The following is a 23056-nucleotide window of genomic DNA, read 5'->3' on the forward strand; positions in this document are numbered from 1 at the left end:
ATTTATTTATTTATTTTTTGTATTCTGTTATGTGAAAGGGGGCTTCCCACACGCTGCCGATTGCCAAATGCGCAGAATTTATTGACTGTGAAATTTGGATCATAAAGCACGGGCAAAGATGGGGCCAATTTGGCTTCCTCATCTAGAGTAGAAGGGCTGGACCCACTTTCCCGAGCAGTTTTTCCGGAGGTTTTCAAACTTCGGAGTTGCGAGTTGAAAATTGGGAGCCCTGTGGCTTGCGATTCGTGCCGCGGTCGGTTTCAACCTTCGACTAGTACTAGTAGGAGGGCCAACTAACGGTGCCTGCAAATTCCTCAAAAAATGGTCGCTTTCAATCCCCATGGTCAGCGAGCTTTGTATCGCGACCTTTTCTCAGCCACCTAAATAGCCAACGACGACGAGAATTTATTCAGTAACGACGGTCTCAGAGCTCCAAAGAAAAGAAGGAAAAAGAAGAAGAGGAGGAGGAGGAGCGAGGTTATTATCTGAAGCCTTGATTGCTGCAAAACGAAAGTAAGTTGTCGCAATTACTCGAATTTGCCAATATCGAACTGGAAGAGAGGACCGATTTGGACGATTATTGACCTAATTCTTTAAGTCCTTGCTCTAACTATGAAAAGTGAAGTTCATTGATTTCTGAATTTGTATATACCTGTTTTTAGGATCGGTATGAGAAGTGCAGACTCCTATGGTCCAAATACATGAACAAAGATTACTTAAATGATTCATTTGGTACTGGGCGGTAGATATTTTGTTGGTCTAATTCATTGACTTTTCATCAATGAAATGGAGGAATTATAGTTCTGTCATATCGCGTAGAGATATCTCTATTGGAGTTGAAATTCAATCTGAACAAGGGTTAAAATACTAAATGTGGCTAAAATTTGCTGAATTGAGTGTTGTTAACCTTGCACTCTGATCCAGCCACATCTGTGTGTGATTTCCTCTTCTCTAGTTGTCTTGAGTGATGAGAAATGGAATTTTGTACATGTTGCTATAAATGAAGACAAGTGTATTCTGGTTTTAATAAGGTATACACACAGCATATTGAATACTATCTGATGGGTATATGTGCACGCGTGTGTGTCTGGGGTTTAGGGTTGATTACTAAGGGGGATATTTTTGGTGGTATTTTGTTTCATGTTTGGAAAGGTGCAATTGTAAGAAGAGAACTCAGAAGATTAGACAATAACTGCCAAGTGACATGAGCTGTAGCTGCTTTGGTGCCTCAGTTGCACGCCGGAAACGGAGAGATCCTCACGATCATCAAGACTTAGAAGGTAAGGATTTAATGTAACATAAGTTCCTAGACAATACTACATGTTGAAATTCATGTTAGCCAATTTACCACAAGAACTCATGTTTCCTTCAGATTATTGAATACTTATTTTTAGCTCCTGGTTGCTAGTAGGATCCCAAGTACCTTAAAATGTGCGGGCTATGTAGATTTCCTACAGAATCTGAATGAACCTGTAATTTTCCTCATTGAGCTTGAGATTACTGAAATTTAAATATAATATATATGACATCTGTATGCGCACACTCAGAGCCACTAACTTGGAAAAAAATCATATTAGCTTAAATCCATATCTGCACGATTCTGCCCTGTTCAGCTAAACAATAATTAAAAGAATTTGCTAAAGAGTACATTTTTGGATTCACAATAGGTCTTGATGGCATTGGGAATTCCTGCTCGCAGTCAAGCTAGGATAACTAGATTTTGAACTCGGTGCTTTGGTATCCCTGGAATATGAAGGGTGGACCCACCAAGGCCGAGTGGGGTCAACTGCCCCCATTTAAAAAATAGTTAATTTGGTTATTTTCATAAATTAGTAAATTATTATATCTATCAATGTCTTCTTATATTAGAAGTTACAACTTGACCGAGTGGTCTTAGTGCCGAATGTTGATTCTTGTTTGAAATGTTTAGGGTTCAAATCCCGTTGCTCCACAATAAGTTTTTTTTTCTTATTTACATAATTGTTGGCCAAATTTAGATTGAGCTTTTCTTCTTATTATTGAATTTGTTATAATAGATATAAATTGTTATAATGTAAATGTTTGCTTAAGTCACATGCATACTTATCATGCATTGTTCATACATTAAATAATTTAACATTCCAATTTTCACCATGTGAATAAGTTCAGCTGTTTAAACCTTAAGGGTTTTAAATGCTTTTTACTTGTAGGGTTTTAGTTAAAGATTTGATCTATCAAAGATGGCTTTATGAAGTTAGTTTCCATCACAATTTTTTATTTTTCCTTGTTCTCCCCATTTTCATCATCTCTTTCAAGCTTCAATCTTAAAGATTTATTGTTTACCAGCTAAAATTTTTATTTTTAGTCTTGAGACAAATTTTATATGTTTATGCCTTCATATAATTATATTGCTTGTTTCAATTGAGATTTGAGAATCTTAGATGATTTATTATACAAGTTATTATTATTATTATTATTATTATTATTATTTTTGGATTGGATATACATGTTAAGTTAGTTTGGGATTTTAACCTATTTTCCCAATAGGGCTTATGGTTCTTAGCACTTAACTTGAAAACTACATTGCCGATGTTTCCTCAAATTTTGATTTTTCTACAATATCAGGGATTGGAGAATTTGCTCAAAAAATTGTGAATACAAGGAACTAAGGAAGGACATAATTTATCCTTTAGTGTTTTTGCTTGTGAAGTTAGCACTAAAATTATTGGTTTCAAGTTTCAACAAGTGTGGAAAAGAGTTTTTCCTGCAATAAATATCATCAAGACTTCAATGTACCAAATGAGAGAGAATTGGATAATAAAGAGATATATTTTACCCGTCAATTTCCCAATAAACTTAGTTGCTTGGATGAATATGTTACACCTGGCATTTATGCCAAATATATTTCCTCTTTTTTGTTTTCATTGGATTAAGATTTAGCATTATTACCGATGGTTCTTCATTTTCTCATTCCTCCATGTGATTGCTGTACATTCTTTGTCCACAAGTTCCAACACTACTAAAAAAGACAGCTTCAGTATCAAACCCTGAATTTGATTGGGATGGAAGGTTACAACAACGTTTATAATCTTATTTTTATTATAATTATATATATATATATTTTATCATATACATTATTAATTTATTATAGCAATACATCTGCAACAGTGCTTGGAATCGTCTGGTACCAGCATTGTACAATACCAATGATAAATTCAGTGCCTTGTTCAGTATGGAATTGATAACTATGTTGTAAAGGACAAAATAGGGGAGTTAGCTAGGGGATCTATTGATAAAGTTCATGTCCCGATGATATGGAAGGGTAGTTTTCTTGATGCTTTCCTTAATTCAGCTATCAATCTCATTCTCAATTGATTTGCATAAGCATATTCATAGATAACTGTGACAATGCCAGAGAGTTTACAATCTATGCAAGCTAGAAGAGAAAGAGCTTTTGTTTTGGTTGCTATAGCTGTTTCTAGCATCTATTCGCAAAAGAAAAAAACATAAGAGGCTGATCCTGCTTAATCTAGGTCTCTTGTGTTGTACCCCGTGCCAATTTTTGAGTTAATTGAATGATGCCTGTGGAAAACCATAGATTTGTAATAGTCTTTGTGCATTTATAATTCCTGTTTTGCCTAAGGCTCACGTAAAATAGGTTATTGAGGCTGGTTAGGTTTGTTCTCTAGTCTTGTGCATTACTTTCATAACTGAAAATGGTGTAACGTTTTTTAAGTCACATGTTACTGTAACAAGCTTTGATTTAATTTCTTTGCATGTACTTGAATTTCTTTCATCTTCTTATTTCCCAGGGCAACCATTTGAGAACATAAAGACTTTCTCATACAATGAATTGGGAACTGCAACTGATAATTTTCATCCAAGGAATAAGATAGGTAGAGGAGGTTTTGGAACAGTTTACAAGGTAAGCAAATTTTTGAAGTTTTTTCTTTTATTATATTTTCCCTCGACTATCCAACTTTACTATATATTTCTTTTCCTGTGCCTTAGTGATGATATTTGCTTCATGGGAGAGGTGAACTTTTTATTTTAATAGGATTGTTGAGCTTTTCTTGATCATTTTTGGAGGACAATTATATGACTCTGTTGATTGTGTCTCAATTAACACATTCTTTGTCACTGGAATGGACTTTTTTTATTTCTAAGGCAAGGCTAAAATGCTTTACTCCATTTTGCTCATTTACTAATGAGACCCATGTCATAAGTTGGATGAATAGTAACAGTGTAAACCTGATTGGTAGTGATCCAAACTGTTCAAGCTTTCGTGTGTTAGTCTGATGATCCTGTGTATGATCAAATCTTTCACTTTTCACTGTAAAGGGTTCCCCTAGTACATGACTGTCTGCACTTGCAAGTGTTGGGGAGGGACATTTTCATATTCAGCCTTACTCTTGCTTCACAAAGAGGTTGTTTCACAACTCAAACCTGTGAAACTCCAGTCACAAAGGAGCAACCTCACCATTGCTACCAAGGCTCACCCTTTCACTTGTCATTGTAAACAACATATTTTAATTACACTCTGGAAGGTTAAATTGGTTTACTCCATTTTGTTTATTGGCTAGCAAGGACCTGCCTTACGAGTTGTGCTGATGAGAAAATGATAGTAAAAACCTGACTCATGGTGATTCAAACTATTTAAACTTCAATATCCCAAAATCTAGTGAATGATGGGAGCATTCAGATTTACATGATTACAACTCTTGGTTCCTCTTTTGCTAGACTTGATGTAATGTGCTTGTGCAATAGATGAATGTACAAAATATTTCCGCCCATCTCTTACACCAGCCAACCATGAATTTACAAAAAATACTAAATAAATGGTAGAAGAATATGAAGATGAAGATGAAGAAGAAGAAATGAGGAAAAATGGAGAAGAAGAAGAGGGGATGGTCAGATCAATTAATCTCTCTCTCTCTCTCTTTCAGCTTCGGCGAACCACCAGACCTTTAGCCAACCAACCCTGATGAATAAATTTTGTGTAAAAGACTCAACAAATAGTAGAAGAAGAATATGAAGAAGTTAAAAAATAGAAGAGTTGCCAATCCTTAACCTTCTTCGCCTTCTTCTTCTTATTGTTGACTAGGCCAAACCTAGATCTGGCTGTGTGATGGGGGTTGAGTGGTGTTGGTGATGACTGAGTATCGACGGCTGGATTTTAATTGTTTGGCCAGCGTGAGTAGTTTTGGCCAAAGGAAAAGAAGATGATGAACATAACAACTAAATTAAAAGCTTGGTTGACTGAACAAGGAAAAGTAAACCAGGAAATGAAATAAAATTGGACTCTGAAGAAGACAATTTCTGTTAGTTGACTAGTGGTCATCCAATGGTAGAGGTTATTTGTTACAAAAGTCTCGAAGCAAGGAAAGCTGTAATAATTTATAAAAAAGCCACGGCTATTGACAGTATTTGGGGCATATCTTAGGGTACTGGGTGTAATAAACATAACTTTCTCAATGGCATGATGTATCTAATTAAGATAAATATGTTGAAAGAGTAATCAGCTGAACTATTAATTAGATTGCAAGACATTCTATGATTCTAATTTGGTTAGGTTTTCAACTTGGGGTGTATTTTGATGGCAGACTAAATTTCATCTATAATCAGGACTAGATATATAAAGAACCTCGTCATCATCATCAATTGCACCTTAACCTAATCACATTGATTCTCAGCAAAAGAAAAAAGTCACATTCACAGTACAAATTCATGCAACAGAACAATGTGGCAAAATTTTATGCTGGATGCCCTTCTTGATGCAACCCTCTAACAACGAAATGATGAGACAACGTTCCAACACCATCTTCATATAGAAAAGTTTTATGAGATAGTAGTGAATAAAGATAATCAATACGGTCTTTTTTCATCACATAGTTAATATTGTGAAACAAATTTGTACAACATGGAAATACAGCTCTAGATATATAAAGAACCTAATTGTAGAATTTGTTAATCCCATATTTGTAATTGTGTCTTCTTACTTATTCTAGCATGGTTTTGCAGGGAATCCTCAAAGATGGCAGAGAAGTTGCAGTGAAAACACTTTCGGCTGAATCAAAGCAGGGCCTGCGCGAGTTTTTGGCGGAGATAACTACAATATCAAATGTTAAACATCCAAATCTTGTTGAGTTAATTGGATGCTGTGCTCAAGGAACTAATCGAGCTTTAGTGTATGAATATCTAGAAAATAACAGCCTTGATCATGCATTATTAGGTAATTTGATCAAGTGTGGAACATGAACAGTTAGAATTTGCACACACAGGAGCCCTGAGGTACATCTTATTGGCGCTTGCAGGTTCAAAGAGAAATGCACAACTGGACTGGAGAATAAGATCTGCTATCTGTATAGGCGCTGCTAGGGGTCTTGCTTATCTTCATGAAGAACTTCTGCCCCATATAGTGCATAGGGACATCAAAGCTAGCAATATACTTCTTGATCAAGATTTCACTCCAAAAATTGGGGATTTTGGGTTGGCTAAACTTTTCCCAGATAATGTCACACATATTAGCACAAAAATAGCGGGAACAACGTAAATTACCATTTCAAACCCCCACTTGAAGTGATTGCCTCTTATCTTTTGTTTGATGCATCATCTATTTTCATCTTTACTTCAAAACCAACAAGTTTTTGTGCATCACTCAATAATTTAGTCCTTATATCTTTAATATGGGTTCTACTGTTTCATACTTGGCCTATTACTCTTTTGCTTGTTTAATATGCTTGCCTTTTCTAGTTTCTGCAATTAATGTATATGTTTCCCCTTGAAGGCTGAATGGTCTGAAAATCTGATGTGTGTCGCAATTCTGCCTTTCTTGTTCTTATACTACAAATTTTAATAGTATTTTTTTAGTGTCATTATATGGACTAAATATTACACCATTCAGTTTCTTCTTTGAAATTCATAATTGTTTTCTTGGAATTGATGAAAAGGAAAATTCCTCACTTTTGCCTTCGGTTTCTTCCATGCAGTGGTTATCTAGCGCCTGAGTATGTATTGGGTGGTCAATTAACAATGAAGGCAGATGTTTACAGTTTTGGTATCCTCATTCTTGAAATAGTAAGTGGCAAAAGCAGTTCAAAGGCAAATTGTGGAGGAATGGAAAAATTTCTACTAGAATGGGTATGTTAAGTTTTTCTTTTCCAATTTCTGGAAACAAAAAGTCTTGCCAGCTTTAGATTTCCTATCAGGTCATCAATGTCATGGCTTCTCTCTCTCTCTGTTTGGTCAACTTGACTTGTGAATTGTGATCATTGAATTATTTCTTCTATCTGCCAATTCTGCTCATAAATAGTACACCATATTGATCGATTTTTTTTTTTTTTTTGTCTTTTTGCTGGAAGGGTGTTTGTATTGTTAAATACATTGATGTGCAATTTTTGGCCCGTTTGTTAGCAATATAAACTTGGCTAATTGTTTCTAAGCATTTGGTTCTGTGAATTATGTTTATTCATTTTCCATTCCAAAGGGTAAAAGAGGTGTTGGTGGTTGTTTGTTTGGGTGGGTGGGACGGGGGGGTGTTGCAGTGGAGGTGCGGTGGGGATGGAGAGTTCTATGTATATTGTTGGCTTCAGTTCTTAACAGCTTTAATGTTTGGGACAATTGATGAGTTTTAAGCTACTCAAAGCGGAAAGAAGTTAAATTCACAGATCAAGCTTATCGCATTCACATAATTTACTATGCTTTTTATGTCATTTTGTTCAAGCAACTTCTTTCATGTAGATCAAAAAGATTTTCTTTAACAGGCATGGCAGCTTTATGAAGAAGGGAAACTCTTAGAGCTAGTGGACCCGGAGCTGGATGATTTTCCCAAGGAAGAAGTCCTTAAGTACATGAAGGTAGCCTTTTTCTGCGCACAAGCAGCAGCCAACCAAAGGCCAATGATGAGCCAGGTTGTTGACATGCTTTCAAGAGACATCCGGCTCAATGAGAAGCAACTTAAAGCCCCAGGTTTCTTCCGAGATTCTGGCGGGCTAAGCGCTTTTCCTTCTTCAAATATAAATAAGTCACATGAAAGCTCTAGTACCTATCAAATGAGTTCTGTTCCCACCACTATCACAGAGGTGATCCCTCGATGAAACTTGGTCGGTCTATGTTTCCGGGCGGCCCTACAAATATTATGCCTCACTTCAACAGCAAGACAGCTAAAAGCCATGAGAAAAGAGCAAGGCTTGTTTCTTTTCTTCACCTTCCCCCTCATATTTTGTTTCGCCGTTTTCTTCTTTTTGAGTTTTGAGATTTTTGGTAGGAATTTTTTAGGTGATTGGCATGTAGCATTCTTGGGGAAGAAATTCCTATTTATTGCTTCAAGATACAATAGAGACAAAAAAATGAGAAATGATCATTGGATTGGCAGACTCTCTCTGTTGAGTTATATTCTGTCTAGCTGAATTTATTTTAGGTCCATAATAATCATCCAGGTGCTAAATGATCCTTCAGTTATTTTACATATTTGAGTACTGACCAGATCAATTTGGGGATTGATTGATAAGCCTATTAAAATGTCAGACTTTGCTGTGCAGCCTTGGTTCAAAATATTTTATTTTACCACTACCTTTCTCCCTCACAAACACTCATAAAAATGTCTACAATGCAAAATAACAATTTTATAAGAACCGTTTTCAAGTAAAATCTATTTAGTGCTTGGTTAAATCATCTAAGAAAAGTTTTTAGTGATGTTATATGTGTTTGGTTAGTAATTGAAAAAACAAGTATAGTAACAAGAATACCATATATCAAGGGTATTGATAAAATTGTTCATGCGATTAGCGCTACTTGAAATGTGTAATGTTTATAATTTTAAACGTGACTGGGCATAATTTGTTTAGAAATAATTTTATTTTCTGCTGCTTTTACTTCAGAGTAGAAAAATAGCTTTTGGGTCCAACACTACGAAAAAACTCACAAAAGTTATTCTAATAAAATAAAAATACTTTTTTGACTCTTCACAGCACAGCCAAAAAGAGACCCTAATTCTTCTTTTTTTTTTCTGGTTAGACTGAGTTCAAGAAGAATCATCATTGCAAATCAATGGCCTAATAAAAAAGAAACTTTGGACCCAACCTAATTTCACCACAAAAGTGACCGAGTCAACAACCTAACTGGAAAGGGATACAACCATCAAGTATCACAGAAGATCTGAGCCCCCTTTGGTTGCTCTATTCTCACTTCAAATCATATCATATCAGGTAAAGGGTAAGGGAGTGGGTAGCGAATTAAGAAAACAAAAGAAAGAAGAAAAAAGAAGAGAAACATGTATGGTTTCTCTCTCTCTCTCTGCTGAATAATCCTATAGTTTATTTCATTTCTTATTTATTCGTTACCTGAAAAAGAAAGGTACCGGTAATTTCATTCCCCTTTTCCTCATTCCATTCGACAATGAATTTGAGATTGCATAGTTGTATGGCATTTTATTCTGCTGGACGAATATTCAAAATTGTCAAAATGGAACACAACAATGCAGCCACAGGACGCCAAGTGTATTCAATTATCACCCCAATCAGAAATCTGGCATATAAAAGATTTCATGATACATGTGGGAAAAAAAAATTAAAAAGACAAAGCGAGATCACAAAAGGAACAAGGAAATATAAGAGAGGCAAGCCCACTTATACCAGAGAGACTACGTATAATAAGCAGAAAACTACAAGTTAGTCACAGTTGCCATCAATCATTTTTAGAGTCCCTACTTATACCAGATACTATGTATAATGTGAACAAACAACAAAGTTGCATGATTTCCCACCAGACTTTGCCTACTATATCTGTCAGAAGAATGCCCAAGATCATTTCAGCTAAATATCATCAAAGGCAGCCATTACCAGATTCGATTTTGTGATCTTTGATCAAATTTGCCATATCTGAGGAGAACTTTGTGATCTCAACAAATGAATGCTCCCCATTCTGCAGAAACTTGTAATGAGCTCAAGGACCACAACAGAAGTATTCTCATAAGCAGAATTCTAGTATATGCCTTCATCTGCAACAATTATGAAATTATTAGCATACATATTTCAATTGCAAAACCTTTGACAAATTGCAAGTAAAAGTGCTGGTGAGATACAGTACCACCATCACGATCATCATCCATGTTAAAGTCATCCTCATCATCATCAAAATCAATATTCTGTAAGATAGATCAATGAACAATGAGGACGAGTTATTTTTCACTTGTAATGAACTTACAATCGCATACGGAAAAAAACTAACTTAAGAAATTTGAAAGAAATAGTAGCTGTCATATTAAGTTGAAAACTATTCATCTAAGAAGAAACAATTCCACAGATACAGCAATAACGTGCCTTCAGATATAACAAGTGTAGGTGTTATAAGTAGCAACTTGACTAAAAGTAAAGCTAAATCCAAGGTATTCATATTTAGCAACAAAGTTATCTTACTTACTAGAAAAAAAGAAAAAAGAATGAACTTATTCCTACAAACCTGATTATAATCACCATCGTCACTGAATTCCTCATCCTCCTCTTCAATTCTGTCATCATCTTCTTCCTCATTTTCACCTTCTTGCTTTTCCTTTCCACCTTTCTCGCCTTGGCCCTAGTTATTTGAAATAAACAGGAAAAATATTGCAAAATGAGGAAATCCAGGACAAAGTCAAGAAATATAAAAAGTAAACAACAAATAAATCGCAAGATTCTTGGAATTATGCAGTTGACATGATCTTTAAAAGAAGCATAAGGGCGCAATTGAATTAGACATTAGTAACCTGATACTTCTCTTCGAGCTTCTCAAAAACATCTAATTTCTGTAGGTCTGTCACATAAATATATTAATCAGTTTTGAAATAATAATCAGTAGCATTATTAAAATGGAATAATTTCCTAAATAAATGGATCATTGATCAACAGTTCCATAGGAAATCGGAAAAATATAATGTACAAACTTCACCATATACAGAGAAGAGACAGTAACTCCAAGTAAAACCCCTGTAAGTTTGGGGTTTTATGGAGTTGGAAGCTTAAACTAAAAATTGGGGTAACACAAGAAGATAATGAAAATGCCACAAAAAATTGAATAATCTAAATGTCATCCAGAATGATTAAGCCAGCCTCACATGCAAAGATTACTGACTCTTGAATCAACCATCCTTTAGATGAATCGAAACCAGATCCTAGTAATATGCATCAATTACACAAACAACCATAAACTAGTATTACATTTTACTGAATACTATGAGTAATAGTAGCTCCTCGAATGGTTATTTGAGCCAAAAGGTTGAAAATTACTATCCTTCCACCTAACACTTTAATGACTTTACAACACAAGATTTTCCCCCAAAGTAATTGTGGCATAGCAGTTTCTGAATGCCACTCAGAGTTTTGTAAAGGATCAATATAATTTAATTGGTTATGTTTGTCCGTCCTCTATGTAAAACATTCTATGGTGCCAGTGAGACAGTCGGCAGAGAAGGTTTAATGATATATCAGCAAACTGCATACCTCAGCTAGCATAAAGACATGTTCATATGCTTAAAACCACGATAAGAATGAACAGGCTCGGCAATGTCAGAAATAAAAGAACAAGAATGGGCAAAATTTATTGTGAATCCACCTTACAACGAATAGTATACAGTAAAAAGATAAAATAATAGCAGACACAGTTTAACCTGTGTTAGGGTCCTACATACACCTGCTTTGACTAAAAAATTATGTCCTGAAATACAGATACCTCAACAACTACGAATTCCATGCCCTAGTAAGAAAAATTAAACAAATGGGCCAGGTTCCAAAACAGTAAAATTTATCAATAACAGGCAGATTTTCAGCAAGAATACAGGCTTGGTTCCAGCAAAACTATTACAAACCCAAAACAGGTGTAAGAGAAATGAATGCAAAGCATTGGAATCTTTTGCAGACCTGACTCTTGATTCCATCTCACTTTCCTTCGACCGTATCGCTCTGGTTTTGAATCTGAATTTCATTTATTAACACGAGACATCATCCAGCAATGTTAAAAGACATTGAAGAGCAGAAAAACTTATATGCAATATGTATTGATATTTACTTCAACTAGGATGATTAGGAGTTACTACAAACCTTGAGCTAGTTCTGCAGGAACGTATTCAATACTACACTTTACAAAGTCGGAAAGTTTATGCTTTCGTTCAATCCCTTGCTTCCCCCTGTCAGAGAACCTTTCTATATCTATCCTTTCCTCTTCTGTGGCCACAATTTAGGAATGCAAATAAGATCTTGATATTGAAATCAATAACATGTTTATGCAACTAACCATTCATGAACTATCAATAAACAAATGTTTTAAAAACGATATAAGCCAGACAACAGAATATAAATTGAACCTGCAATTAAACCCACCAAGCAATGCCAACATTCCTAACGCAAAGAATTGTCATGTATCTATTTCTGTTTTTTTCCTTATGAATATGGACATATATAAATTTTAAACTATTGAGTGCTTACTCTTTGGCCCTTCATCCTTAAGATAATAAGGAGAGGAATTCCAAAACTTCTGCAATTTTGAACTCCAAACAGCCAAGGCTGTTTCTTCAGTCACGTCCCTGGTGCTGGGGAAATTTTCAATAACCTGAAACTCCTCAGTGAGGGCATTCAGATTACAACTTTACCATAGAATATATGACAATATTGGATTATTCGTGGAACTATAAACAGATGAATTCATAATTAGTAAACATCCATCATTCATGGCATACTGCTTGTGGTTTTAAAGCACAGTGGAAGTACACAAAACACTTTACCTTGCCGCGAATCAAAATGTTCCCTCCCCTCCTTTGGACTCAGTCAGAGACCTGTCTCTGTGCTACTTCAACTGACCATTTTTGCGGTATATGACGAAAATAAATTCAACAATGCAGCTGTATTTTCATTCTCATTTGAAAGAAAAGCGCAGCCAAAAACATTGTAGAGCAGAGAAGGATATTGTTTCTACAATTTAATCTATTGCTTGATACTTAAATAGTTAACACTAAAAACAGGGCAGAAACCGAAAGGTTTAAACAAGCTTCCAGCTAACTTCATTTAATTTTTGAGTAGACAATAATAATTGAAGAATATGTGTATAACACCTCTAAATCACACGTTTCGGTAGCAGTGGACACGCATAGAATCAGATAAAATCGCAATGAAAATAAAAATAAAAAAGACAGGAGACTCAATCTTACCGGGAAAAGTACGAAGGGCTCCTGCTTCGCAGCACCAAAACCGCCACCGTGGCCATATCCACCACGCCCACGTCCCCGACCTCTAAACGCCATCAGCAAAGACACGAAACTGATCAAATATAGAGATTTAGACCTTTCTCTACCTACGAATCCAGAAGACAAACAAAGAATTACATCTCAACTTTGACAATGAAACTAATCAAGATCGTTGTACAAAAGTATGCAGGCTTTGACCAAGAGAGACTGCGACTGAATTCACCGGAATGCTCCGATGATGATGGCGGCGGCGGTGGCCAATTTGTATTCTAATTTTTAAATAAATTAGCTAAACATCAGTAGGGTTGTAATTGAGCCGAGCCAAGCTTTGATAAGCTCAGCTCGGGCTTGGCTCATCAATTCGGTTGATGAGTTGAGCTCGGGCTCGCCATCACTAATCTGTGTAACTGAAATCTACCCGTAAAATTGAGCCATATATTACCACAGTTTTGAAGTGAGAATATGAAACTACACAAAATGTGATAACCTAATAAAGCAATCTAGCTAGCATTGTTAACCCGGTTTCTGTAGTATCATGAATTGAGACTTAAAAGACCGAACATTTGAAGCCAAAAATAAAAAAGAGAGCAAAAGAGCTTTGAATAACACCGCAAATTTCAAACTTTGGATAGTAACCCACTCATTAATCATAGACCAAATCATGTGACTGATAGTCTACAGATGTTTACAACAAATGTATACAGAGAGAGAGAGAGGTGCCTTTTCACGACCAAAGTGACGATTGAATCAGAGAACGTGAGAATCTGATAGAGAAATTGGTGGGCTTTGAATGTCTGATCTGGTCTTAAGAGGAGGCTGTGCGCAGGGCAGAGCTAGAATTTTTTACTTTGGGGGGCTTCAAAAAATTTTCCCAACCGTAAGCTTCACCAATAGGAGAAAAACAAAAGGACAAAAATGAGAGCTTATCGAGCTTTACATGCAAATTTAATATAATTCATTAATTAAAAGGAGAAAGCAAAAAATAAAAAAAAATACCAAAAAAGTGCAATACAAATACCTTATAAAACTACACAATTAATAGACCTGTATATCACAAATAACAAATCACAGTTAACAAAATCCCAGCCAGGACAATTCAAATATTCAATCACAATTAACAATCCCAGCCAAGACAATTCAAATATTCAATCACAATTAATAATCCCAACAATTCAAATATTCAATCACAATTAACAAATCCCGCTTAGGGAAATTCCTAACTAAATGCAGTAGTCAAATAACAATTAGCAAAAGGCCAAATGCAGTTGTTAAACCCTAAAGTCCTAATTCCTAAACCCATCATAGGTGTTAAATTAGCCAAAACAAAATAGAAATACACATTAAATAAAACATAATCAAATAAATTAACTTACCTCTAGTCTCTTAGTCTCTAGAGTATGAAGGGTGCCCACTGCCTGCCTGCCAAGAGCAAGAACACAACACCAAAGATTGAACCAAACCTCAAAAGATTGAACCAAAGTGTCCCAATGGCAATGCAGAAAGGCGAGCGACCCAGCGAGAGCAAGAGAGCCACAGAGGCGACCTCCCCAACTACCGGCCGAGAGCGAGAGAGAGGCAGCGAGCGAGAGCTAGCGAGCGATATTTTTTAAAAAAATTGGGTGGGCACCTGTGCCATACCTAAGATTTTGGGGCCCTGAATAGAAATGTAAAAATGGGCCCCCAGACAGGGGCGGAGCCAGAAAAAATTTTCAGTGAGGGCGTCGTTACTGCTCACTGATTACGTGAAGCAAGGGTTTTGGCGAGGCGAGCGACGGAGAGTCGGAGGGGCGAGTGACGGAGCGAGAGAGTCGAGAAAGGCAGGAAGCAAGAGCGAGGCGATGGCTGGCGAGGGCGAGCCAGCAAGGGCGAGGGCGGGGGCGAGGCGGCGAGCGACGAAGCGACCGAGGAAGGCGAGCGAGTAAGCGACCTCAGCGACGGTCCGACAGAGGCACGGAGGCTGGAGCGAGTGAGAGCGAGAGACAGGCAGCCCACAGCCGGCAGCGAGCGAGAGCGAGAGAGGGAGAAGGGCAGGGGTGGGCGGCGGCGCTTGAGCGAGGGAGGGACTGAGGGAGAGCTTTCACTTTCATGGGCCTGAGTGTAGGCCAAAATTAATATCGGGCCAAGGCCCACTGGGCCTACACTGGCTCCGTGCCTGCCCCAAATCACAGTCTACATTCATTTTTTTATTTTTTCATAATAAAATATTAAATAAATAAATAAATATTCATACCATATCAAATAATAAAATAAAATAAAAATTAAATTATACCGTATGCCAAGGAATGAGGCTGCAAAATAACTCTAAAATAAATAAACAGGGATGAAATAATTAAAGCTCAAATACAAGGAAAAGATTTATTTTAATCATCCCTTGAATCGCAAATTTGAAGCTAATTCATAAAAAATTCAGATTAAAAATAATGAACAGAAAACAAAAGTGAAGAACGCAATTAAATCAAGAACAAATAATGGAAATTATGTAATTAGAGGAAGAACTAATTGATATAGCTATTTTTTTTATTATCAATGTAATTAATGAGAATACGATCATTGGAAAAGTAGCCAGTCGATGTGCTAGGAAAATTGAATCCATATGGTTCGTTGAGGCGGCGAATGGTTTGGGACAATTGCTAGTGTCAGCATAGGAGTCTCCGAACACAAAAAGCTTCACAACGCCATGGCAGTGGCAGCAATATCGCTTCTCGCATGTGGCTTTTGATACGAAGAGAGAGAGAAAGGCAACGAGCGAGAGCCAATGCGAATGAAAGAGGGAGAAGGGTTTGCAGAGGGGGTGGGTGCTAAAGCCCACCTTGCCCATGGGTTAGATCCACGCCTGCTGGGCTGAGCGAAAGTGAAGGAAGGGTTTCCATATTTATGGGCCCCCTAAAATAATATAATTTTGGGCCTTGATACAACCATCTCTTGGGTTTGTAGGTTCGGGCCTAGTGGGCACCTTGCCCATGGGCTCGATCAACCCCTACTATGCGGCGACAACAGTAGATGAATGGTTGTACAGTGGCGGCAGAGATGAAAGATGCAGCGGCAATTGGTAATGAGAAGATAGGTGGCGAGAAGCAAGATGACAAAGATAGGCGCAATGGCGATGAGAAACAAGTGACGAAGGGAAAGAAATAAGAGAGGAAGAAGAAAAATGGGTGGGTATATTGGGTAGAGAGAAAGAAGAAAATATATATAATGATGATATATATGTATATAATTATTAAATAATAAATTTATAAAATATATAATTTAATAAAGATATAATGATGTATGTATGTATATATGTTAAATAATATATTTATAAAATTATGAATACATTTATAAATGAGTATATTTTCATGAGTTAATCACAAACTTCTAATGAGATTTACTTGTAAACCTCTAATCAAGTAAGTTTGCAAGCTAATGAGTCGATTTTTACTGAATTCAAACTTAACTCATTTATAAATTGAGTTTCAAAATTAGGTTCAAACTCGCGTCGTTTATTTTAACGAACGAACATCAAATTGCTCATGAACGACTTGACTAATTTTGACCCTAAACATCAATGTTGTGCTGATTTGTATTTTAATATTTAATTTTGTTTACTATTTGTTAAAATAAATAAAATCAAATCAAATTTAATAATTTTAACTCTAGACTAATACTTCAAGTAACTATATCTTAAATAAAAATGAAACTAATATTAATTATAAGAACACGAAAAAGTTATTTAAAAATCATAAATTTATATATAACACATCATCCAAAAAATAAAATGAAAAAAAAAATTATAAAATGACTATTTACAATTTTATATTTGTGTAATGTATATTATTTTTTTATATGGTAAATATAAGATTGTTTCATTTAAAATTCTTAATATTTTTATAGAACATATTTAGAAAAGTTAATTTCATATGATATCATTTTGAATATTTTAAATTGAATTTTTTTTATCATATTAGAAATATTTAAATTTCAAATTTATTTATCAAAATAATTCACTTTTAAATGTAAAAATATCAAATAGAATAATTTCAAATGAAAAATATTATAAGATATATTTTTATATGTTAATTTGAATTGATATCTTTTAGAAAAAAATTAATTTCAAGTAGTTAGACGTCATGTAAGAGGGTTAATTACACTAATAATCACTCAACTTTACATTTTGTTATTGTTTGGTCACCGAATTTTAAAATGTTATTCATTAGTCACTGATATTTCAAATCTGTTACTAGTTAATCACTGAACTTTAAAATATTATCTGTTAGTCACTAATATTTCAAAATTGATTCTCATCCGTCACTTGTAAATTTAAAGTTTAGTAACTAACGAGTGATGGGTGAAAAACTATTTTGAAATATTAATGACTAGCAGGAAATATTTTAAAATTCAATGACTAAATAGTAACAATTTTGAAATATCAGTGACTAACAAGTAGTATTTTAAAGTTTAATGACTAAACAGTAATAAAATATAAAATTATGTAATTATTGATATAATTAACTCTTAAGACACAAAGTTAGTTAACTTAATTTAATTTAATTCAAGCTGTTGCTTAGGTAGGGTGCTTTGACCATTTCATAAAAATTTAGGGACTAATTTGCAAAAATAAAGATTTAGGTGGCATGTAGTCAATTTATTTAATATTGTTAGTAATAAATGGTATGTCATGTCTAATTTTGAAAAATTTAAGAAATATTTGTACTAAATAATCAAAGTTAAAAAGAGGGTGTATGGTCAATTTATCTCATAAAATGATATTATTTATAATAAGTTTAGAATTGTTCAAAGATGGGCAAATAGAAAAAAAAAATCTTTTTGTGAATTTATAAATTTATTTAAATATTTCAATTTTGATAATTGTATTCTAATTAACTTAATTGGGTATAATTTTATCCAGTACCTGAAATTAATTTATAAGATATGTGTCATTACTGATGTGGCATATTATGTGTCATAAAAAAAAATATGAGTAGAACTCACATGTACATACATGAAATAAAATAAAAAATAAAATTATACATACGGGTCCCACTCTTATTTTTTTTAATAACAGATGATTTGACACGTCAGCAATGACATACGTCTCCTAAATTGATTTTAGATGTTAGATAAAATTGCACCCAATTGAGATATAATTATCAAAATTGAAACATAAATTTAAAAATTTGCAGAAAAAGGTTTAAATTTTTTTTTTAACTATATTTGACTAATAAAAGAGTAATAAAATGAACAATTATTTTATAAGTGGCCGAGGAAGATAAAAAAGAAAAAGAAAACTTAGCAGAAAAACAATTATATCTTATATTAATTATATGAGTGTTGCCAGTCAAAAAAAATCATACGACTCTTACTAAAAGTAACATTGTGATATAATTAAATAAAATAACTAAAATTTATAAAATCAACTTGATAGTTATATTTGTCGATCTTGTGTAAGAACTGAAAATTTGAGAATTGTGTAGAAAAGAAGCGCAATTAAATCAGAATTAGACAAAATTCCCATTACCAAAAAGTTAAAATTACATTATTTAAATGCAATCTTTTGTTAATTAATCTAAATAAGAATTTTAGTGTACAATAAAGTTTAGTTGTTTTTACAATTAAAATAATAAGGTACAAGCCTATTCTTGAGACTAACAAGGGGAAATGTGTTGGGTTTGTTCAGACAATTATCTCATTAGTCTCTAATTGTGATTGTTGACGATGCATGTAAGGCTATTTCTATTAAGTCAAACGAGCCAAATGAGGTCAGGTTGTTAATAGAGAATAGATTTGGTTATCTTTCGAAAGAAAATATGGAAATTTACTCTCTTCCAATGGAGGGATGATGTATTGATGAGATAGATATGGATATAAAAAGTCAGAGGCGGATCCAAGAATTTAGGTCGGGGGTTGAAATTTAAAAAGTTAATGTAATAAAATTTTTATATAACCAAAGACTCAGTACAACAAATTCTTATACAATCTTAAAGTGCTAGTAACTGGACAGCTATAACTGAAGCCCTTAGGCGCAAACGATATTTTTGAGATTCTTCTTTTATTTGTGCATGAATTACCCTTTCAATATGGTAAGATGGATTCATTAAATCTTCAGCTATTCTCAAATAATTCAAGTGGGGTGATGAAAGTGCAGAACCAATATGAGTAAGAAAAACACACTTATTTTCTTGGTTAACCCTCTTCCAATTATCAAATCGCACAGTAACTAACGTTGAAATATTTGATGAATGACTATTATTCAGAAATAGAAAATAGTATAAACAATATGCTTTATTTTCTGAAGGTGAATATTTCAACCACTTAAATTGATTGAACCAATTTTTTTTTTTTGAAAACTGCAACGTTGATTTCCAAAAGTGGTCTTTTTGTGATTCAAAAGTGATGGTTGATATGGCCCAACTAATAGATATGCCCGTCTAATCTCATTATGTGCATTAATGAGATATTCACAAATTTGTTTTCTTTTTTTCGGATCCCGTTCAATACAAGAAAACCATTGACATTCAGCATTTGATGGTGGAGAAACTTCAATTTCAAGAGATAAATTTGAAAGAATTAATGTAAATTCACTAGATTGATTTTGCGCACTATGAATTGAAGTACTTTCACTAGTATGATCTCTATTTTTTAAAAAAGATAACAATGTTTTTCCTTTCTTCGCAAAAGATTATTGTTCCATCCTAAATTCTAAGATACACAAACAAAAAATAGCACAATTCAATAATCGAACAATTAAAATATTTTAACTCGAGATTTGAGGCAAATGCAAGGCCAATACAACAACTGTATTTCTAGAGTTTGAGAACGCAAAACTATGGTCGAGTCAAATATTCAAATCAAATATTCAATAACAGATTCACAATAACAAATTTCAGGCTTCTAGCCACGCCAATTCTTAAGTTCCTAACTAAATGCAGTAGTCAAATAGGCAAGTGGACACAAAGTTAATACAAAATCACTTACTTAAAATTTGCTGAAAAAAGGCAGCGATTTCAACAACAAATCAAGCATAAACAAGTAAAAAACATATGGGCGAAAAATAGAAAAATTATCTAGATTTAGTTGTCCATCGAGAGAATCAAAGAACTGAAAGAAGATAAAACATACCTGGGCTCGAATGAAGCAAATTTGGAAGTTTGGCGGGGGTAAAACGAATACCTGAATCAGATGTAGGGTAGCTAGTAAGAGGGCGAGGCCAACTGGCAGAGCGAGCGTGGGGGCGAGGGCGAGCGAGAGCAAGAGAGAGGCAGCCAGACAGAGAGCGAGGGCGAGAGGCAGCAAGGGCGAGTAAGAGCAAGAGGGGTCGAGCCCGAGCGAGAGCAAGAGAGAGCCAGCAAGGGCGAACACGAGCAAGAGGGGCAAAGCCCGAGCGAGAGCAAGAGAGAGCCAGCGAGGGTGAGCGATGGTGAGAGCAAGAGAAATGCATCGAGAGCAAGAGAGAGAGGCAAAGAGCGAGGGCGAGAAGCAGCGAGGGTAAGATGAGCCGAGCCCAAGCGAGAGCAAGAGAGAGGCAGAGAACGAGGGCAAGTGCGAGTGAACGAGCAACTGAAAATGAGGCAGATAACGAGATGCAACGAGGGTGAGCCGTGAGCGAGAGCGAGGTCGAGAGAGGAAGGATAAGAGAAATGTTTGAGAGCAAGTGGGTTGGGATGGGAAAAATTAGGGTGGGCTAGACTAAGTTTAAGCTAGGTTAATTTTAAATAATTAAAAAAATTATTTTATAAATTTAATTTTTGTTGTGAGCTATTATGGGCTTTAGCTCAAGGCAGCTCACACATAGATTTGCCCTTATAAAAGAATAAAAATATAAGAAATTGTGTACAAGGGAAAGATTCTACATTTGATAGGACAAATAATATAAGTTTTATGTGTATTCATGTTAAATTTAAGTCCCAACTAAAGCAATAGATGAAAAAGATAAATGCGATCGAGAAAGAAAAATTCACGTCTGGTGATTACAGATCTAATTTGATGGTGCTACATGCTAGTCTTTTGCATATTTTGTGTTTTTTTTTTCTGCGTGTTCGAGGTATGCCATAGCATAAATTATAATAATAATAAGGTACACTCGTTGGAGGGTAAATGATAAAAAAAAAAAAAAACAATTTCTAATGTGTATTTTAGATTTAGTATCCTTTCCATGATCGATACAGCTAGTATAACACGTGATGAATACCAAACTACATTTTGAACTATTTGTCCAAATTTAAAATTTAGCATTCAAGGTCATTATGGGGTTTTTTTTGCATTGGAATAATTCAATTGGGCCAAGGTTTCGTATGATTTAGGTTTAGGTTTAGCTTTAAATATATCCTTGCCATATAGATTTAATTTTTTGGATACTTCATTTAATTTCGATTTGAAGTCTAAAACTTATTAAAAACAATAATATTTTAAGAACGATGCAAATGTATTTTTATTAAACTTTTTTTTTAAATTTGACATAATTTTATTATTTAAAAAAATATTTTAACATTTGATATATTTATTTCACGTAGTTAGGATTACTTTTATTTTGATAATTTTATTAATGGCAGTTGAACTTCAAATTAAGGAAAGGTGTTTCATGTCACCGTAGGATTGCAATTGAGTTGAATTGAATAAGGCTTCGCTAAGCTTAGCTTAGCTCAGGCTCGGCTTATCAATTTAGTTGACAAGCCAAGGTTGTGCTCAGGCTCAACAAGTTTCTGGCGAGAACAAAGCATGCAACAATGAGGTAAGAGTGGATGATGCAGCTTTTGGCCATACCTTAGAATAAAGAAAGCGAGGCGACAGTGAGAGTGAATGATGCTACAGTGGTTGGCAAAAGAGGTGAAGCAATGTGTTAGCGTCAAGAGAGGTGGGGTAGATGATGCAGTGATAGTCGACGGTGAGAGAAGCAAGACAACAAAATAAATAAAGGATGTAATGGCACTTGACAGCAAGCAATGAGGTGGATTAGAGGCAAAAGCAACATACACTTTGACGAGGCAGCGATAAGTCTCTCTGCTCCAAACCTTGAGAAGGTTGATGAAATTGCTTTGCAATTTAGAGTTTACAACTCATAACTTTATTTATATCATATAAATTATAAAGTAACCCAATATTCACCCTTATTTTTTAATTCCACTTCTTATAGTTTTGACTAATTTTCACATATATATCTTATTTATTTTACTTTCAAAGAATTTTTTATTCTATAATTTATTTTTTTCATAAAATATAATAATAACCAATAACACTGATTATAACATCATATTAAGGTGCTTAAGAAAAAAATTTACTTAAATAATAAACATGTATGTAAATGGCGGATTATAATATATAGTTTGATTGACTTAATTCTTTTGATTGATCAATTCATTTTTATGATCTATATATATGGTTAACAAGTATTAAATATATCTTTTTCGATACTACATTTATTATAATAAAATTAATTAATAATAAATAGTTAGACTTAAAAAATGAGATATAATAAATATATATTATATGAAAATTAATATATGGTGTTGATGTGTTTTGCAGAATATAGTATATAAAATAAAAAAAATTTAATTCTACATATTACTCAAAATATGTACAAATTTTCACATCTTTTAAATAATTACTATATTTTTCATGATAATATTATTTATATATATTGGTGTAATATTACACAATTCATAATAGTCTTATTTAAAATTATTAATCACAATTATAAATTATTATTAATTTTTTGTAGAATTATTGTGAGCTAAATATTATTCGAGTGAGATATATAGTTATTCGAGTAAGTCTTTTTGATACTTGAGTAAATTATAATTTTATTAGAATAATATTTATTCATAATCAATTAATTATACAAGTATAAAGACTTGTCTTTTTAATCCAGATTTATTACTCAGTTAAATATTA

The 23056-nt window shown here is 34.2% G+C and overlaps 2 protein-coding genes across 2 annotated transcripts; one reads left to right on the plus strand and one right to left on the minus strand.

The window, feature by feature from the left end:
- The first annotated feature begins 102 nt into the window (after positions 1-102).
- LOC127795015 (putative serine/threonine-protein kinase) lies at positions 103-8354 on the plus strand. Its single transcript, XM_052326412.1, has 7 exons — positions 103-513; positions 1153-1280; positions 3792-3904; positions 6001-6211; positions 6294-6528; positions 6969-7119; positions 7743-8354. Exons 2-7 carry the CDS (start codon positions 1205-1207, stop codon positions 8073-8075), a joined length of 1119 nt encoding a protein of 372 aa, XP_052182372.1. The 5' UTR covers positions 103-513; positions 1153-1204; the 3' UTR covers positions 8076-8354.
- Positions 8355-9477: 1123 nt separating this feature from the next.
- LOC127794701 (DNA-directed RNA polymerase III subunit rpc31-like) lies at positions 9478-15276 on the minus strand. The gene is made up of 11 exons (XM_052325948.1): positions 15134-15276; positions 14563-14608; positions 13910-14022; positions 13154-13235; positions 12435-12558; positions 12051-12173; positions 11871-11924; positions 10721-10767; positions 10438-10551; positions 10066-10123; positions 9478-9976 (listed from the first exon to the last, which is right to left on the minus strand). Exons 1-11 carry the CDS (start codon positions 15274-15276, stop codon positions 9960-9962), a joined length of 921 nt encoding a protein of 306 aa, XP_052181908.1. The 3' UTR covers positions 9478-9959.
- Between the last annotated feature and the right edge of the window lie 7780 nt (positions 15277-23056).

This window comes from Diospyros lotus, chromosome 2, assembly GCF_014633365.1.
Source record: "Diospyros lotus cultivar Yz01 chromosome 2, ASM1463336v1, whole genome shotgun sequence".
NCBI lineage: Eukaryota > Viridiplantae > Streptophyta > Magnoliopsida > Ericales > Ebenaceae > Diospyros > Diospyros lotus.

Excerpts from the sequence above, each read along its gene's own strand:
- LOC127794701 (XM_052325948.1), bottom strand. The coding sequence starts at position 15,276 with ATGAAAGTGAAAGCTCTCCCTCAGTCCCTCCCTCGCTCAAGCGCCGCC. Across the intron at positions 14,609-15,133 it reads GCTCCAGCCTCCGTGCCTCT|GCAGGCAGTGGGCACCCTTC; the intron begins GTCGGACCGTCG and ends TGCTCTTGGCAG. Across the intron at positions 12,559-13,153 it reads AGCCCTTCGTACTTTTCCCG|GTTATTGAAAATTTCCCCAG; the intron begins GTAAGATTGAGT and ends GAGGAGTTTCAG.
- LOC127795015 (XM_052326412.1), top strand. The coding sequence starts at position 1,205 with ATGAGCTGTAGCTGCTTTGGTGCCTCAGTTGCACGCCGGAAACGGAGA. Across the intron at positions 3,905-6,000 it reads GTTTTGGAACAGTTTACAAG|GGAATCCTCAAAGATGGCAG; the intron begins GTAAGCAAATTT and ends ATGGTTTTGCAG. Across the intron at positions 6,529-6,968 it reads ACAAAAATAGCGGGAACAAC|TGGTTATCTAGCGCCTGAGT; the intron begins GTAAATTACCAT and ends TCTTCCATGCAG.